This window comes from Pangasianodon hypophthalmus, chromosome 19 (assembly GCF_027358585.1).
Source record: "Pangasianodon hypophthalmus isolate fPanHyp1 chromosome 19, fPanHyp1.pri, whole genome shotgun sequence".
NCBI classification, from domain to species: domain Eukaryota; kingdom Metazoa; phylum Chordata; class Actinopteri; order Siluriformes; family Pangasiidae; genus Pangasianodon; species Pangasianodon hypophthalmus.
Genome location: NC_069728.1, coordinates 3,979,815 through 3,996,235, shown reverse-complemented (window position 1 = coordinate 3,996,235; position 16,421 = coordinate 3,979,815). Strand labels below are relative to the sequence as shown.

The window sequence follows — 16,421 nt, the reverse complement described above, 5'->3', positions numbered from 1 at the left end:
CAGTTTCCAGTTTGCACACACTTGATTTAAAAGGCTAAGGTTTCGCTGCCATTTTTCCACAGTCTGACATTTGCGTAAATCCTTAGTGACCCATTATTATCTTTTCCTGCTAAAATGAAGCTCTTCCCTCCCAAAAAGACATTCCTTCACAAACATTTATAAGATTTATCACCTCTGAACTGAAGACAGAGTGAGCATAAAGGGTAAGAAAGAATGTGATGCAGCGAAAACTACAGATTAAAAATCTGAGAGGAAAAGAAGCTCCCCTTCCAACACGCTGCTGGCCAGTGAGGATGGGAAATGGCGCTGCAGCAGCACTGTAGTTGTGGGAAGGTAAAACCACATGACAGTTCAGTAGAATGGGCTGTCAGCCTCAGGCTTTATGCTTTTAAGAGCAGTGCTGCTGTCTGAGCTACACACATCAGAGAGTGTGTGTGTGTGTGTGTGTGTGTTGAGGGATAAAGCTGCACTAGGTACACAAAACCAACCTTCATTTCTGTGAAACACTCCACACAAGCCTAAAGCTATGACAAGCCCAAATGCATCAGCATTGTTTGTAGCTGCACAACATAACAGAATCCATTCGGGCTAAAAGTGATACAACAGCAAAATAACACACTTAAAAAAAACAACAGGAGGTCTTGCTTGATGATGTGGATCACATATTCCTGGACTTGTGATTGGCTAATACTGGGCTCCTCCAAGCAGCTCATTGGCTGCTGTAGGAGAGATCTGGACAAGTCCAGACATGTTCTTGTTCAGACTCTGACTCTCATCCTTGTTCTCTCCATCTGTGTATCCTACAGTCCGTAACTTCGACCGCTCATCTGTGAGGAGTCGCTCATTCCGGCGTCTGAACAGGGCGTTCAGCGTGCTCAGGAGGACCAAGAGCGGCACAGCAGTAGTCCACGACAACACAGAGGAAAGAGATAACCTCAGAAATGCCAACGTACCACAAGAGGGTGAGTGTGTGTGTGTGTGTGTGTGTGCGTGTGCAAGTGTGTCCGAGAGTGTGTCGGTGGGTGACAGCCTGGGTCGAGGGCCCTGAGCACAGCTACAGCATATGTTCCTTTAATAATGCAGATGGGGCTGACAGAAGGCTGATCTGAAACAGGGACAGAGACAGAGAGAGTCAAAAGACAAGATGCAGGCAGGAAAGGAGACGGACAGAGGAGAGGAAACAGGAGAAGAGATGGTGATACCAAGGTAGAGGATGACTCTGTGTGTGTGGATCATCTTCATATTGATTAAATAGAGGAAATGAAATTGATAGATGAAGGCAAAGTGGACAAAGAATGATTTGGTGAAGTCGGACTGTTTGCCTCTGTGTGTGTCGGGAGAGGGTTATGGCTTTGTTTGCATATCTTGGCACCAAATTTCCCGACAAGAATAGGAATATCTGTCAGTTTTGACTTTATGGGTACATTTGTCTTGTTCCCATGGAGAAAACTGCTTGCAATTAAAAATAAATAAACAAACAAACAAACAAATAAAAGACAAATTAAAGAAAGATTTGTTTTGGTTACTAAGGTTAAGGTTAGGGTTAGATTTAGATGTAGGCACAGCATTAATTAGCTGCATTAATAATTATGGAAGGTCCTTACAAGGATAGTGAGACAAGTGTGTGTGTGGGTGTGTGTGTGTGTGTGTGTGTGTGTGTGTGTTACGTAAAGCCCCAGGTGGTGGCTGAAGTAATGAGTTTTGCCTTTTCCCTCCCTGGTGTTGAAGGGGAAATTGACTATGAAAGAAAAAATGCAGGGGGAAGACAACAAGCATGAAGAAAGAAGAGGAAAGAAGAAAGCAATAGGCATTTGCACAAGAAAGATAAACAAAATGAAAAATATAAGAAAAAGAAAAGAATACAAAATGTGTTTCGACAGCACTTGGTGGTTGTGAATGTCTGCCGCTGTTATTCTGCACTTTATCATGTTTTAGTTTCGCACTTTAACACTGATGATCTACTCTATCTATCTATCTATCTATCTATCTGCAAAAAGAGATAAACAGATAAACACCACATGGTGGAAAACAAACTGCTTCACATCTGATTCCAATTCATGATAAGAAGTCAACCAAAAAAACCCACAAAATTAGATAGATAGATAGATAGATGTGGTGTTTATCTGTTTATCTCTTTTTGCATGTCTCTTACGAAAGAGACAATAAATATATAATTATTTTTAATATTTATATATAATATTTTATATAATAATATATATTTTTATCATTTTTTTACACATCCATGGGCTGGAAACTGCAACTTTGCAATATTGTAACTTTCAAATTGCAAGTAATGAAGTTGAGAGTTTAGTCAACCTGCCGTACAGAGATGTGATTGAATTCTTGGTTTCAATTAAAAGCTTGGGTGACAAATGAGAATTAGCTTCCTTTCCACATTAAAATTAAAGAGGATGCTTGGCTGCATATGCGATCGAGTTTAGTTTCACTGTGCACCTGTTCTAAACTCGTTCCATTTATAATCGCTCATTTCAGTGTTAAGCCCTCTGTCATTCCCTCTCTCTCTCTTACCTCTAGCCAGCACATCTGCATGGAAAACATAGTGTAAGCCACTTTTAGTGAGCTCCTAAAGTTATGAACCAGTTCGACTGGTCACTTGAATCCATACTGTAATAACTCAAAAACAAGTAGGCCTCTAAATTAAGTCAACTTGCACCTAATGTGTTCTGTTAGTGGACATTTCAGGAACAGAAAGCTCGAAATCTCTAATAAATAGACAAAGTGTTACTGTACATGTTTGACTAATATTCATGAAATAAGGTCAGTGGAATTTAATTTACAGTTAAAGTGCTTTCTGGCTTCAAAACCTTTTGAGAAACCCTGGTATAAATGACTTTCCATCCAATCCACACTGCTTAGCAAGTGAAAATATCTTGAATATGGTCAACTCTATCTAGCATTTCCTGTTATAAGATTATAATAAACCAAATATAAATGTATTAAACCTATTTCTTGACATTTTTACTAACTAGGAAAATTATCTGCCAATAGAACACTACTATTTCAACCTTCAAAGTAGTAAAACATGTCTAGAAATAAGTTTAATAATGTTATATTTGGTTTCTTGTAATCGTATAATAGGATATACTAGATAAATTTGATTATTTTAACTAGCTAAGATGCCATTTCTTTGCAGGGAAGAACAGAACAACGGCATGTTTTTTTTTTTTTTTTTTTTTTTTAATTATTTTATTTTATTTAACGTGAACAATTAGGTCAATGTATCATGGGATGTGGGACAATTAAATTTCAGCCAACTGTTATAACCCGGTTCCCTGTGAACAAACATGGCATATATATGTGTTTATGCTGGTTCTCCATATTGGTGTAATGAATTGAAAGACTGCACAATTACAACACTGAAGATTATTACTTTATATAAATTTCACTGCATATTGGATGAGGAAGTGTGTCATTTGGATAGATTATTATTATTATTATTATTATTATTATTATTATTATTCATTCAAGTCAATGACATGGGCCATAATATAACAGCAAGATGATTGGGTTATGTTTTGATTAGTCTACAGTCACACATCACACAGAGTCAGTGTGGACTGAAACACTGGAATGCATATCTGTTCTGTGATGTTAACTAAAAAACTCATCAGAAATGCTTTAATGGTAAACTAGCATTTGGTCTTTAGTCTTTCTTCACTTATTCCTGTTAATATAAACCCCAAACGCATTAACTTTCTATCTCTCTCTGCAGTTTTTGCTCTGCCTCAGCTCCATCATCTCATTCCCGATGGTGAGGTCACCACAGTTAAGATCACGCGCTCTGATCCCTGTGAGCCGTTGGCCATCAGCATCGTGGGGGGAAATGAGACCCCTCTTGTGCGCATCCTTATCCAGGACATCTACAGAGAAGGAGTCATTGCCCGCGATGGAAGACTGCTGCCTGGAGACATGATCCTCAAGGTGTGTGTATATGTGTCTGTGTGTGAGAGAGAGAGCAAGAAATAGAGAGAAAATGTAAAAGAGCTGAGGAGGTGGGTGGGTGGTCTAGAATTACATCATTGTACAGTAGGTGTGAATACTAGGTTGGCATGTGTACGTGTTGTATGGCGTCATGTGCTTCACCATCTGTTTGGCAAAGGGGTTGGCAATATGGCATGAGAGAAAAAGCTTTCAGTTTGTGTTTACATCTTTTCCTCAGTTGACTTGAGCGTTCTGCAGCGGCTTTATTCAATACTTTCCCACAATACTTAGCAAAAGAAAATTTCATACAATGTCCCTGTCTATTTCTTGCAATCTATATCTCCTTCTATTTCTATTTCTGCTTCTATCTCTCACTTTCCCTGTCTATAAATCTCCCCCAACAGGTGAACGGTATCGACATCACCAACGTCCCGCACTGCTACGCCCTTGCAGCTCTGAAGCGTCCCTGCATGCTGCTCAGGCTGACCGTGCTGCGTGAACAGCGCCATCGTTACCGCGCGCATCATCACCACCACCACCATCACGTGCCTCAGCCGGGCGAGCTGTTGTACCCGGGCTCCGGTGGCAGCGTGAGGGACGACAGTCTGCACGTGGTGCTGCTGAAGGGTGCGCCAGACGAGCAGCTGGGCATCAAGCTTGTGCGCCGACCCGATGAGCACGGCGTCTTCATCTTCCACCTGCTAGAAGGAGGTCTGGCGGCACGGGACGGGCGTCTGCGTATCGACGACCGTGTGCTTGCTATCAATGGACACGACCTGCGTTATGGTGCTCCTGAGCATGCTGCACTGCTCATACAGGTGGGCATGACATATATCAGACATATACCCTGTATAGAGGAAATATAATCTTATTCTTATCTTTGCCTTGTTGCAAAAAGACTATTTCTTTCTTTATGGATCTATGGGCAGATTTCCCCAAACCACAGCTGTTTTTTTTCCCATGGGATTTGTTTCTTTCACTGATTGTTGTGCATTAGATGCCTTCTTATGTGCCAGATAATGCGGGTATGATTGCAGTTCCTCCAGGGTGAAGTTTGTGTGCGTTGGGGATCATTACACAGTCCATAACACATGCAAGGTTTAGGGTTTATGTGTGTTTTGTGTGTGTCTGGTGTCCCGAGAGTTAGCTGCTCACAGCAAACATTTTCAAACGAACAAGTCAGAAATTACGCTTTCATTTAAAAGTCATTGAAGGATCAAAATTCTCTCCGTGGACCTTAAAATAAAATATTTGTGTTCAACAGAAATGTACAGCTAGACTTTAGAATTAATAGAGGTGTTTTGCAATAAAAAAAAGCCAAAAGGGCAAAAAGAGAGAGAGAGAGAGAGAGAGAGAGAGAGAGAACAATGGGCTATACATCTGAGTGCTTATTACACCTTCTGTGACCCTCTAAAAATACGTTAGATATGCAACAACATCCACATCCATTACTTATAGCACCTATAAGCATCTCCATATATCTCCATCATATCCATATATCCATTTTGTGTTATGTGCCCACACACTCATACACTCTAACTCTCTCATGACTAAAACGCTGTAGGTCTTTTTTGTAGACAATCCAAGTCTTGGAGATGATCTTTCATGAGAAGCAATATTGAGAATTTTGAGTTTAAATAAATATATACAAATGAAAAACTGCTAGGTTAAATGAAGACCATGTCTGTGATTGTAAGGCCAATCTTAAGCCAATGTTCCACAGTGTTAGATTAACCTTAACACAGTGTTTATCAACACGAGGCCAATTTTAACCATTTCAGCATTACGTCAATGCTAATCCAATGTTCCTCAGTGTTCAGTCAACTTTTACTCAGTGTTTCTCAGCATTTGCCAGAATTAATCCAATGTCTCCTACCATTAGCCTAAGGTTAACCCAATATTAACCCAATATTGCTTGGCATTAGGCCAAAGTTAACATATGTTAACCTAATGTTCTTCAGCATTAGGTCAACATTAACCCAATGTTTCTCACTTTGTTGCACTTGTGATTAGCTACAGCCGAATCACAGCCGTGCCAATATTCAGTATAACATTTTATATATATATATATATATATATATATATATATATATATATATATACACATGTATATATAAATATATATATATATACAGAGAGAGAGAGAGAGAGAATAAAAGAGTAAAGGCAAGGTGGGAAACACTGGGTTAATGTTGACCAGTCAACAGTCACAACAATATTGTTCTATATGACAGTTTTATAAATAAGAAATTAATATTGAGTACCTGACATTTCAGGCATAATATTAAGATTCAACTTTTTATTGTCACTGTGTGGAGTATGAGTACAGAGCCAATGAAATGCAGTTTTTTTGCCTATCTCAGCTTGCTAGGAAGCTGGGGTCAGAGTGCAGGGTCAGCCATGATATGGTGCCCCTGGAGCAGATATGGTTAAGGGCCTTGCTCAAGGGCCCAACAGCAGCAGCAGCTTGACAGTGCTGGGGCTTGAATCCCTGACCTTCCAATCAGTAACCCAGAGTCTGAACTGTTCAGCCACCACAGCCCCAAATATAGCCAAATATCATCAGCTAGCTGACAATGATTTTTACATTCCCATTGAAGGTGCATCCGGTGAAATTGGCTTCCCTTCTTCGTTTTCATCTTCATCTGACGAGATTTCATATTTCAAGTCAGAAGGTTTATTCGTGAAAAAGGTATCATTTGCCATGTCCACTGATGATGTCGCTAACCCTACTGTAGTAACGGTGGGACTGTTGCTAGAAGTGGAATTTTACGTAGAGAACACAGACGAGCGGAGTTATACAAACAGGGAAACGTCCCGGTGCGGTTATACTATATATGAGCACTCTGAGGAACGCTGGAACACTCTTCTCCCAGGAACGCTGCTTGTCCAATCAGATTAGTGAACCAGAAGTAACTGTTCAATAATGATTTCTAATTATCACCCAGAAGAGCATGGGTTACCTTTTGAGTCTGGCTCCTCTCAAGGTTTGTTCCACATGTCATCTCAGCAAGCCAGAGGTACCTTAACCACTGGCACCTCTAGCTTGCTCATTAGGGATCTAAATCTACATCTGGATTTCTGGAAAGTTGAATTGAACTGAAAGTTTCTCTGCTTTAAACCAATGTTAACTCTACATATATACATCACCACAGTGTTCCTGAACATTACTTAATGTTCCTCAGGATAATATTAAATTTAAGCCCAGCAGCAGGCCAACATTAGGTCATATTTCAGCCTTTTACACCAACCTTGTTTTGGCGTTTAATATAATCAGACTATAGTGACACATAGTCAGTTATTGTGCCATGAATCTTTCCTCAACATGCCCCACTTTTCTTCTGAGGCTTTCAGACGCACTGCTGACTGTAAATGCTGATACTGCTTGCTAAAATTGAAGAGAAAGTTGTTTGCGTTTGCGTGGCTACACTGTGTAGGTCTGTGCAATGTTCTGAACAAGTCAGTAACGCTGTGTGTTACGTGTTGTAGGCAAGTGTGGAGCGAGTGCACTTCATCGTGTCGAGGCAGACTCACGTACCTGCCCCGGATATACTACAGGAGGCGCCATGGAACATGGAGGGACCCCCACCCTACTCTGCTGTGGACGCTGAGCAATCACTGGTGGTGAGATTCCCTACACACACACACACACACACACACACACACACACACACACACACACACTGTACTACATACATTGTCTTGCCTGCTACTCATCTTTACACACACACAACTTCATGATTGATGTTTCTGTAAGATAGAAGAAAAACCTAGCTACAGCAGAGCGGGTTTTCTGCTCTAATTGGGATGTTCCACCTATCATTATCCGAGAAAACGAGTTCCCTCGTCCTAATAAAGCTCAAATTCACAGCTTTCCACTTGCTCTTTGTTATTCTATCACACTCTCACTTTCCCCACACACACTCGCATTCCTCTCACCTCTCTTTAACACTTCTAATTCTCTCTGTTTGTCTGAAGTGGGAAGATTTTTTTCCTTCTTTTTCACTCACAACAGCTTCAGCCACAGACAAACCCAACGCAGTAAGAGCAGATCTGAGTCACTTGACCCATGCTTTCAGACTAAACATAGGTGACTTTTTATTAAATGTCTTTATTAAGTTAGCACTTAGCTGCTGGGTTTGTTTCTTTTGGCTGTGCTCCAAGGCTGTACTTTGGCAGCGGTCACTGATACCACAGGCCCCAGGAGAAATAGCTAGCTCATTCATAACTAGCTTAAACACACACACACACACACACACACACACACACTCTCTCTCTCTCACACACACACATCTCCTTGGTGTGACTGTGTTATACATAAGTCATAAGGTGTCTGAGATTTGTATACTTAGCAGATTAGTCATATACATGTCATACACTATATCATTGTCACTCATATACATTTGTGCCGCAACACACACTCACACACTGACTCTGTGGTGTCCTCTCTGCTAGGACTCGTGCCAAAAGCTGGGGTGTTACGAGAAGACAGTGACTCTGGTTAAAGAGTCTAACGAGTCGCTGGGCATGACTGTGGCAGGAGGAATGAACAGCCGCGGCTGGGACCTGCCTGTCTACGTCACCAACATTGATCCCAACGGTGTGGTGGCCCGTGAAGGCTCCATCTGCAAAGGTGTGTGTCTATAGTAGTGTTTACAATTTAGCTACAGGGTGCACACTCTGCACATGATACATACCAACTTCAACATTTAAGATGGATAAATTAAAGGAAAACTCCACCATGAATTTCAATAAATATGTTTAGATTGAAATATATGTTATGTGATGTGCTTAATGATTCTGGTGCTAATTTGTCGGTTGGTGCTTCCATTATATTTGGTGTATTTCCATTATTTCTGTGAGAACTTAGAAGCCAGGTTTCACTGTTACCTCCTAAAATGTTTACTTAGTCACCATTTTCCAATGTTCAGTGTCATATTAATGAGAAATCCAATGTATACGTAGAGGACACAGCAAACACTGGACCCAAAGATCCAGTTATGTGATGCAATTACCCTGAGTTAAGGCAGAGACTCACCTCGACTAGTTTTTATTTATTTATTTATTTATTTTTATCTATGAGATGATGAGTATGATGATGCCGACGGCAGTATCAGCATGAAATTTGAAACTTTAGGACTTTAACTGTATGAGCAGAGTGTACAGTTGAGGAGGTGAGAGAACTGGACAGACTAGAGGACTAAAGTGCCGCTGCATTGCTCTCTTTATTAGAAATGAAGCAAAGCAGGTAGTCATTGTGGATAAAAGTAGGAAAAAAAGTGAACACAGAATTTCATTACAAAATACACTACCTGGCCAAAAAAAAAAAAGTCGCACACTAATATTTTGTTGCACTGCATTTAGCTTTGATTACGACACGCATTCGTCCTGGCATTGTTTCAACAACCTTCTGCAACTTCACAACATTTATTTCCATCCAGATTTTCTCTAATTTTTGGCTGAGATCTTCCATTGAGTACAGGAGAGTCTAACCACTCTTTAAGTCTTCTCCAGCACATCCCAAAGACTTTCAATGGGGTTAAGGTCATGACTCTGTGGTGGCCAGTTCATGTGTGAAAATGATTCCTCATGCTCCCTGAACGACTCTTTCACAAGTTAAGCCTGATGAATCTTAGCATTTTCATCCTGGAATATGCCTGTGCCGTCAGGGAAGAAAAAGTCCGTTGACGGGATAACCTGGTCATTCAGTGCATTCAGGTGCTCAGCTGACTTCATTTTATTGCCACACAATGAGGCTGAGCCTCGACCTGACCAGCTGATGCAACCCCAGATCATAACACTGCCTCCAGAGGCTTGTACAGTAGGCACTATGCATGACGGGTGAATCACTTCATGCATTTCCCTTCTTACCCTGACACACCCATTGCTCTGGAATAGGATCAATCTGATTTTATCAGACCACATGACCTTTTTCCATTGCTCCACTGTCCAGTCTTTATGCTCCCTAGCAAATTGAAGTCATTTTTTCCAATTAGCCTCACTAACAAATGGCTTTCTTGTGGCCACACAGCTGTTTAGTCCCAATCCTGTAAGTTCTCATCACATTGTGCGTGTGGAAATGCTCTTACTTTCACTATTAAACATAGCCGTGAGATCACCAAGCGTTTTAAAGATCTCCGATCACGATCATTCAAGATTTTTTTCCGACTGCGTTCCTTCTGTAAAGTTGACGGCTCACCACTATCCTTCCAGGCTTTAATAATGCACTGGACATTTCATAACCCAGTTCCAGTGATTTCAGCAATCTCCTTAGTTGTTTTCTTTGCTTGATGCAGGCCAACAATTTTCCCCTTCAGTAACATCTTTTCCACGACCATAGGATACATAATCTGCCATGGTTGTTTAAGAAATGAGAAGCTACACACTGCATCAGTTAGGGTTAAAAGAACTGTTGCCAGCTGAAACATATTAATCACTGCAGTAATGATCTAATCATAGGCTCTTAAGTATTTGCTTATTTAAACCCAAACAGTGACCTTTTTTTGGCCAGACAGTGTAAATCTTGGATCTAAAGATCACTTTTATGTCTTATATAAAGATTAATAAACAAGTCATTCAGGGTGGCGTTTTCTTTTAAGTACAAGCTACTACTCTTTACATGTAAAGTCCCTTCGTAACGCAGGGTACCAAGAGTACTGACCAGGACTATCCATTACCGCCATTATGGACAGATCTAGTAATGGAGTGTACCATTTGTTAGTCAACGCATTCATCACAGAAGAGTCAACTGCCATTTTGAAACAAAGAAAACAATAGATTTGCACTAGAGAATTGCTACTGGAGTGTACAACATATCCTACGATAATGATGATGATTTTTGGATTAGTAACTGAACCGTGTTGTAACACACCGTCTGGTGGAAGAGTGCTATAAATCTATTTGATTTTCTCTTTCAACACCTTCCTTCTCTTCTTTCAAAATTATTCCTTCTATTTTTTATGTCCCACGATCTTCGAGAAGCACTTTGGGCTGCACCATAACTTCAGTTAAATCTGATTTGTATAGCATTTTTAACAGTAGACATCATCACACAGCAGCTTTGATCAGCAAGCCAGAGGTGATAGTGGTGAGGAAAATCTCTCTGAGACGACATGAAGAAGAAACATTGAGAGGAACTAGACTTAAAAGGGAACCTCTTCTGGGTGACACTGGATAGTGAGATTATAAATCATTGGAATTTACAGATGTAGAAGAATAAAAACAAACAGTAGTAAGTGTGTTGAAAGGATGTTCAGTATGACTATATTGTGAATAAGAGTCATGGGATGAGCACAGGACAGTCTTTATGATTACATCATTACAGATTGTATTGTGAAATTTAGACCTGACTGGCATTTTTTTATGGAATGGGCACAAGGGCCATTTGTAAAAGCTGACAAAAATATTTGAATCTGAATTTCATATATTTGAATTATATACACATCATGTTAAATATATATTTTTATTTTATAAATGTATTTTTTTACCTTTTTTTTTTTAGGGCTAAGATTTCAGATTTTAAAATCCCTAAATACAAATCCCAAACTTCACAGTAGGAAAGTAAAAGCTTTCACTGGGAAAAAAAAACTTTGAAAATTGAATTTACTTAATTCAAATGTGTACATTCGTTCCACATGATTGAATTGAGTTGCATTAACACAATCTGTTCATGATTTGATCATGTATTTTCAAATATAGTTCCCATCAGTGACAACATCTTAGATTACACAAATTGTTTTACATTAATACTATGTAAATTGTAAATAAAAAAAATCTATCTCAAAAAAATAACAAAAACTAGTTTAAAAAAGTTGAAATGTCTGTCACAAAAATATTTTTGTCATTTCAATTGGGAATTTGTGTAGACAGTATGTAGAGATAAACCATTGAGAATGACAAACGGTCTAGAGAGTGAGAGAAATCAGGATAATGATTTATGTTAAATTACAGTAATGGTCTCGGGAGGCGATTTACAGCTTATAATTTCCTATAAATAGCCTTAAATCGACGGTACATAAGTGTGCACACTATGCATGACCTGGAAGGTCCACACACTTGCATCCTGCCTCTAACACTCACCACATGTTACACGTTTATTTGCTTTTGCAGCTTAGTAGCTAACATTTAAATTGGCCACACCCATCACCCATTTTTCCATAATAACGAAAATGAAAAAAAAAAAAAGCACTTCTATTAGTATTGGTTGTTTGTATGCTGAGTCAGCTGTATTGCCCTGAATGCTGTGAGACCAGATCAGTGGACTGACTGTTCAATGAGTGTGTCCGTGTTCTAACAAAACCACCCACCTGTCACCAAGGTGACCCACTGATAACACATAAACACACACACACACACACACACACTCGCATGCTTTTGAGCACACATAAGCTTTGTAACAAAGACGCACCTGCTAATGCATATGCATTAGGATCATCAGATCTGCAGATTTATGCACTGCTCCAGAATAATGCACACACATACACACACACACCCCTGTGTCACATCAAGAATAATATGAACCATGAATATGTGATCACACAACAAAACAGGAGTGTGTGTTTGAAGGCAAGAATGGGTCTAAATTTCTTCTACACTCTAAATTTCTAAATTACACTTCTAGTCTTAAAAAAGCTGTGTGTGTGTGTGTGTGTTGTACTTTAATTCAGAGTGACCCTTTCACCTCAAGATGCCATATGGCAGATCTGCGGCCTGCTTCTTCCTGTTTAAAACATCACCTCTACTCATCTGTATCTCACAGGTGACTTTAACCCCCCCCCATGGATTGAAAGCCTGCGTACTCAGACAGATAACGAAGACATTGAAGCCCCAAATGAAAGACGTCCTTGAGTGGCACGTTAACTCCCCTGTCGCTTTTTTTCCTAGGGGATATCCTGTTGAACGTGAATGGTGTGGAACTGACTGGTGTGACTCGAGGCGAGGCGGTGGCTAACCTGAAGAACACCTCGTCCCCGGTGGTGCTGCGTGTGCTGGAGATGAGGCCACCTGACATGAGCTCTGTGGACTGCATGTCCCCCGCCGTGTCCTCGCCGTCCTCGCCTGGAGACATCAAAATGCCCCTGCCCAGCGATGACTACGCACCCATATGGGTATCCTGGCTTCAACTGCCCAGGTAAAGTGGGACAGAATAGTGCAGTTGTAGCTCCCCAGCATTTAACCCTTTGTGTGTTATTCATACCACAGCGCTGTTGAATTCTCAATTCTGATTGGTGGTGATTAATTTACTATAACAGCACAGCTCTGACAGTAGCACCAGCTGTAATCCAAATCTCTTGTATTCTCCTTCTAATACGTTATATCGTTTATAAGAACGGGTCATTCATAGGGACTTGTATGGCGGTACATAATCTAAAACGATAATAAAGAAATATAAAAAAAAAAGTGATGTTATTTAACAAAGGGGGGAAAAAAAGTAGTCATTGATATGGTGAAGTTTTCTGTAAGGAGGTGTTTAACATTTTTGGAAGGAGTCTCCAGTGTCAGCGCTTTGTAACAGTCAGTAAGTTTCCCGCCATGGGAGAGCCTTCAGGGCAGAGGAGTTTGGACTTCCTGGTTTCTTGGAAACATGACCAGCTATGGTTTTTTTTTTTATATGTGTCATTAACTTCGAGAGAGAGAGAGAGAGAGAGAGAGAGAAAGAGAGAGAGAGAGAGGCTGGTAAGGGAACCACTGCTGCTATAACATCAGTGATAACAGGAACTAACTTGCTTCAAGGATGTTCCACAACATTAAATGTAACTATAAAAACCAATAACACAACAAGTATTTAAATTTAGGGGGAATAAAACACTTCGGGGTGTGCTGTTATAGACTAAACCTCCATCACACCACCCCTTCACTGATTACTTCCCTATAATAGCTTGCTCTGTTTTGTCCCTGTTGAAAGCTTGATTCTGATTGGTCAGAAGGTGTTGATTAATTTTCTGTAACAGCACAGCTCAGACAGTAGTTCAGGCAAGGTTTATATTAATGTGCTCATTATTTTAATATGTTATCATTTCTGCAGTAACAACTATAGTATTTTATCTTACTAAAAAAAAAAGATTACGTTCCAGCTTTCCTCTCCTCTCTTCTCCCCCCTCTTATCTCTGTCCTCCATCTGCTTTGCTCCCTCTGTAGGGAGGCAGAAATTGTCATGAATAATAATTTGCCCTGATGAAAAGAGTTTGAGTTTGCAACTTCTGAAACAATATTAATTCCGAAAGTGTGAGAAAAACGCAAAGTGAGGTCTCTATCGCTTTCTGCTCTGACTGTAAGAGTTTTTAAGGTCTGCTCTGACTGTAAGAGTTTTTCCTTGTACAATGAGAATCTTACTCAGTTTGCACACTCTTCACCAGTGCTGCAGTAGAAAATATAGAAAAGAAAATAAGAAGTGTTGAGATGTAGTGTAGGATGGCTGGATGGGAGAAGAAATATGAATGTAAAAACTACTGGTGTTAATGAAGCTCTTCCAGCAGCCCTGAAATCCTGTTGTGTCATGTGACACACATACATACACTCTGCAATGTTCATATTTCTCCTTGCTTTGTTAAAAGTAACGTATTAAAATGCAGTTCAGGATACTTAGTTTAAAAAAAAAAAAGCATACTTGAATTGCATACCATAACAAGGGTACATAATTTAAACCAGAGCGCTCTTAATTCTCAAATCTGATTGGTCAGAAGGTGTGCGTTATTTTTAGACAGTAGTTCCAGCTGTAATATGAATGAAAGGTTTATATTATTGCGTTCGCTCTAATACGTTATGGTTTCTATAGTAACTGCTCATACACGCGGACTTGTATGGTTGACGCACCACGTAATCTAAGAATAATAATAAAAAACGGATTTAATAATAGAATAATGAAAAGAATAATAATAAAAAACTAACAAAGAAAAATGTACAAGTATAAACATTTTCACATAAAAACACAAGTCTATTTAAGGCTCGAGTGTCACAGTCACAGTGCTTTGTAAAGTTTCCCAACAAGGCAAAGTCTTCAGGACAGAGGAGTTTTCCTGCTTCTCAGTAAAATGACAAGCTGCAGCTTTTTAGAAAAAGAGAGAGAGAAGGAGATGCTGGTGAGCGAATGAACGTTTACTGGAGCTCTAACGTAAGTGAGAACAGGAACTAACTTGTCTCTCGGATGTTCCACGATATTAAAGCTGAACTATAAACCATTAAAATGTGTGACGTGTCCTTCATTAATAAATTAAACATTGTAATTGTTGCTAAATTGCTGCAGTATAAGTAGAATAACATAAATTTTCACATAAAAACACGTTCTGTCGTGCATTATTCCTTACTTAAACCACATCACACCTCTCTGTTGATGATTATTTACCTGTAACAGCATGCGCTGTCATGTTTTATTCTTTACTTACTTACTTTCCACATTGGTCAAAAGGTATTGATTAAGTTTTCTATAACAGCAGTTGTGACAGTGGTTTCTGCGGCAAAACAAACCAGAGGTTTATACTAATGTGCTCATTATTGTTTCTATAGTAACAGCTCATTCGCAGGGACTTCGCAGACGCTCCACATGATCTAAAGCTAATAATAAACTCATTATTAGAAAAATGCGCAGTTATTTAACAAACAAAAATGTATAATTGTTGATATAGTGGAGTTTTCTGTACATTTATTGAAGATGTGTGTACAGAACACTGTAACAGTCATGGGACAGTCTAAGGATGAAGAACACTGTGTTTTGCAGTATCTCAATAACAAGCTGCAGGTTTTTTCTTATTAACCTCAAGAGAAAGTGAGGGAACAACTGGTTATAGCTCTTTATAACATAAGTGATAACAGGAACTAACTTGTTTCACAGACGTTCAACATCAAACATAACTATAACCTGACATTTTGTTTATTGATAAATGTTAATAATTTGCATAGTTTGGCAGATTGCAGTGTTATCAGAAGAATAAAAAACTTGGGAATGTGTTATAGGAAGTTAAATTATATATAATGTGCATAAAAATTATATAAATTGAGTTACATTTTATATAAATTATGCGAAGTGATGTGAACAGCTTCACTGTTACTTTTAGCAGGAAAACGTTTCGTAAGGTTAAGGTCGTTTACCACCAGGGACATTCTGAGGGAGGCATTTGGCCTGATTGAGCTGATCTGATATGCAGATGGTGTGATTCGCTGTGATAAGCTGAACTGTTTGTCTCCTGCAGACACCTGTACAGCTGTAAGGACATTGTGCTGCGCAGGAGCACATCGGGGAGTTTGGGCTTCAGTATCGTAGGAGGTCAAGAGGAGCTCAACTGCAATCAGTCCTTCTTCATCCGCTCCATCGTGGAGGGAACACCAGCATACAATGACGGCAGGATACGGTACACAAAAATATACACTAAATACTTTTTATGTTAAGAAATTCCATAGCATTTAAGCTTGAAATGGTTTGTGCTACTCATGATGTCATGATCTACGACCTAGTTTTTTCCCCCCAAAATTATTTTCCCCACATG

The 16,421-nt window shown here is 39.6% G+C and overlaps 1 protein-coding gene across 4 annotated transcripts in view; it reads left to right on the top strand.

Annotated features, from left to right (window-relative positions):
• lnx1 (ligand of numb-protein X 1) overlaps positions 1 to 16,421 on the top strand; it is a 48,777-nt gene that overhangs the window by 30,533 nt on the left and 1,823 nt on the right. For all 4 annotated transcript variants that reach the window (XM_026946925.3, XM_026946924.3, XM_026946929.3 and 1 more), the window contains 7 exons: positions 807 to 962; positions 3,734 to 3,942; positions 4,347 to 4,760; positions 7,432 to 7,566; positions 8,398 to 8,575; positions 12,826 to 13,072; positions 16,128 to 16,286. In XM_026946925.3, the coding sequence (XP_026802726.2) occupies positions 807 to 962; positions 3,734 to 3,942; positions 4,347 to 4,760; positions 7,432 to 7,566; positions 8,398 to 8,575; positions 12,826 to 13,072; positions 16,128 to 16,286 (1,498 nt within the window). The remainder of the gene's footprint in view (positions 1 to 806; positions 963 to 3,733; positions 3,943 to 4,346; positions 4,761 to 7,431; positions 7,567 to 8,397; positions 8,576 to 12,825; positions 13,073 to 16,127; positions 16,287 to 16,421) is intronic.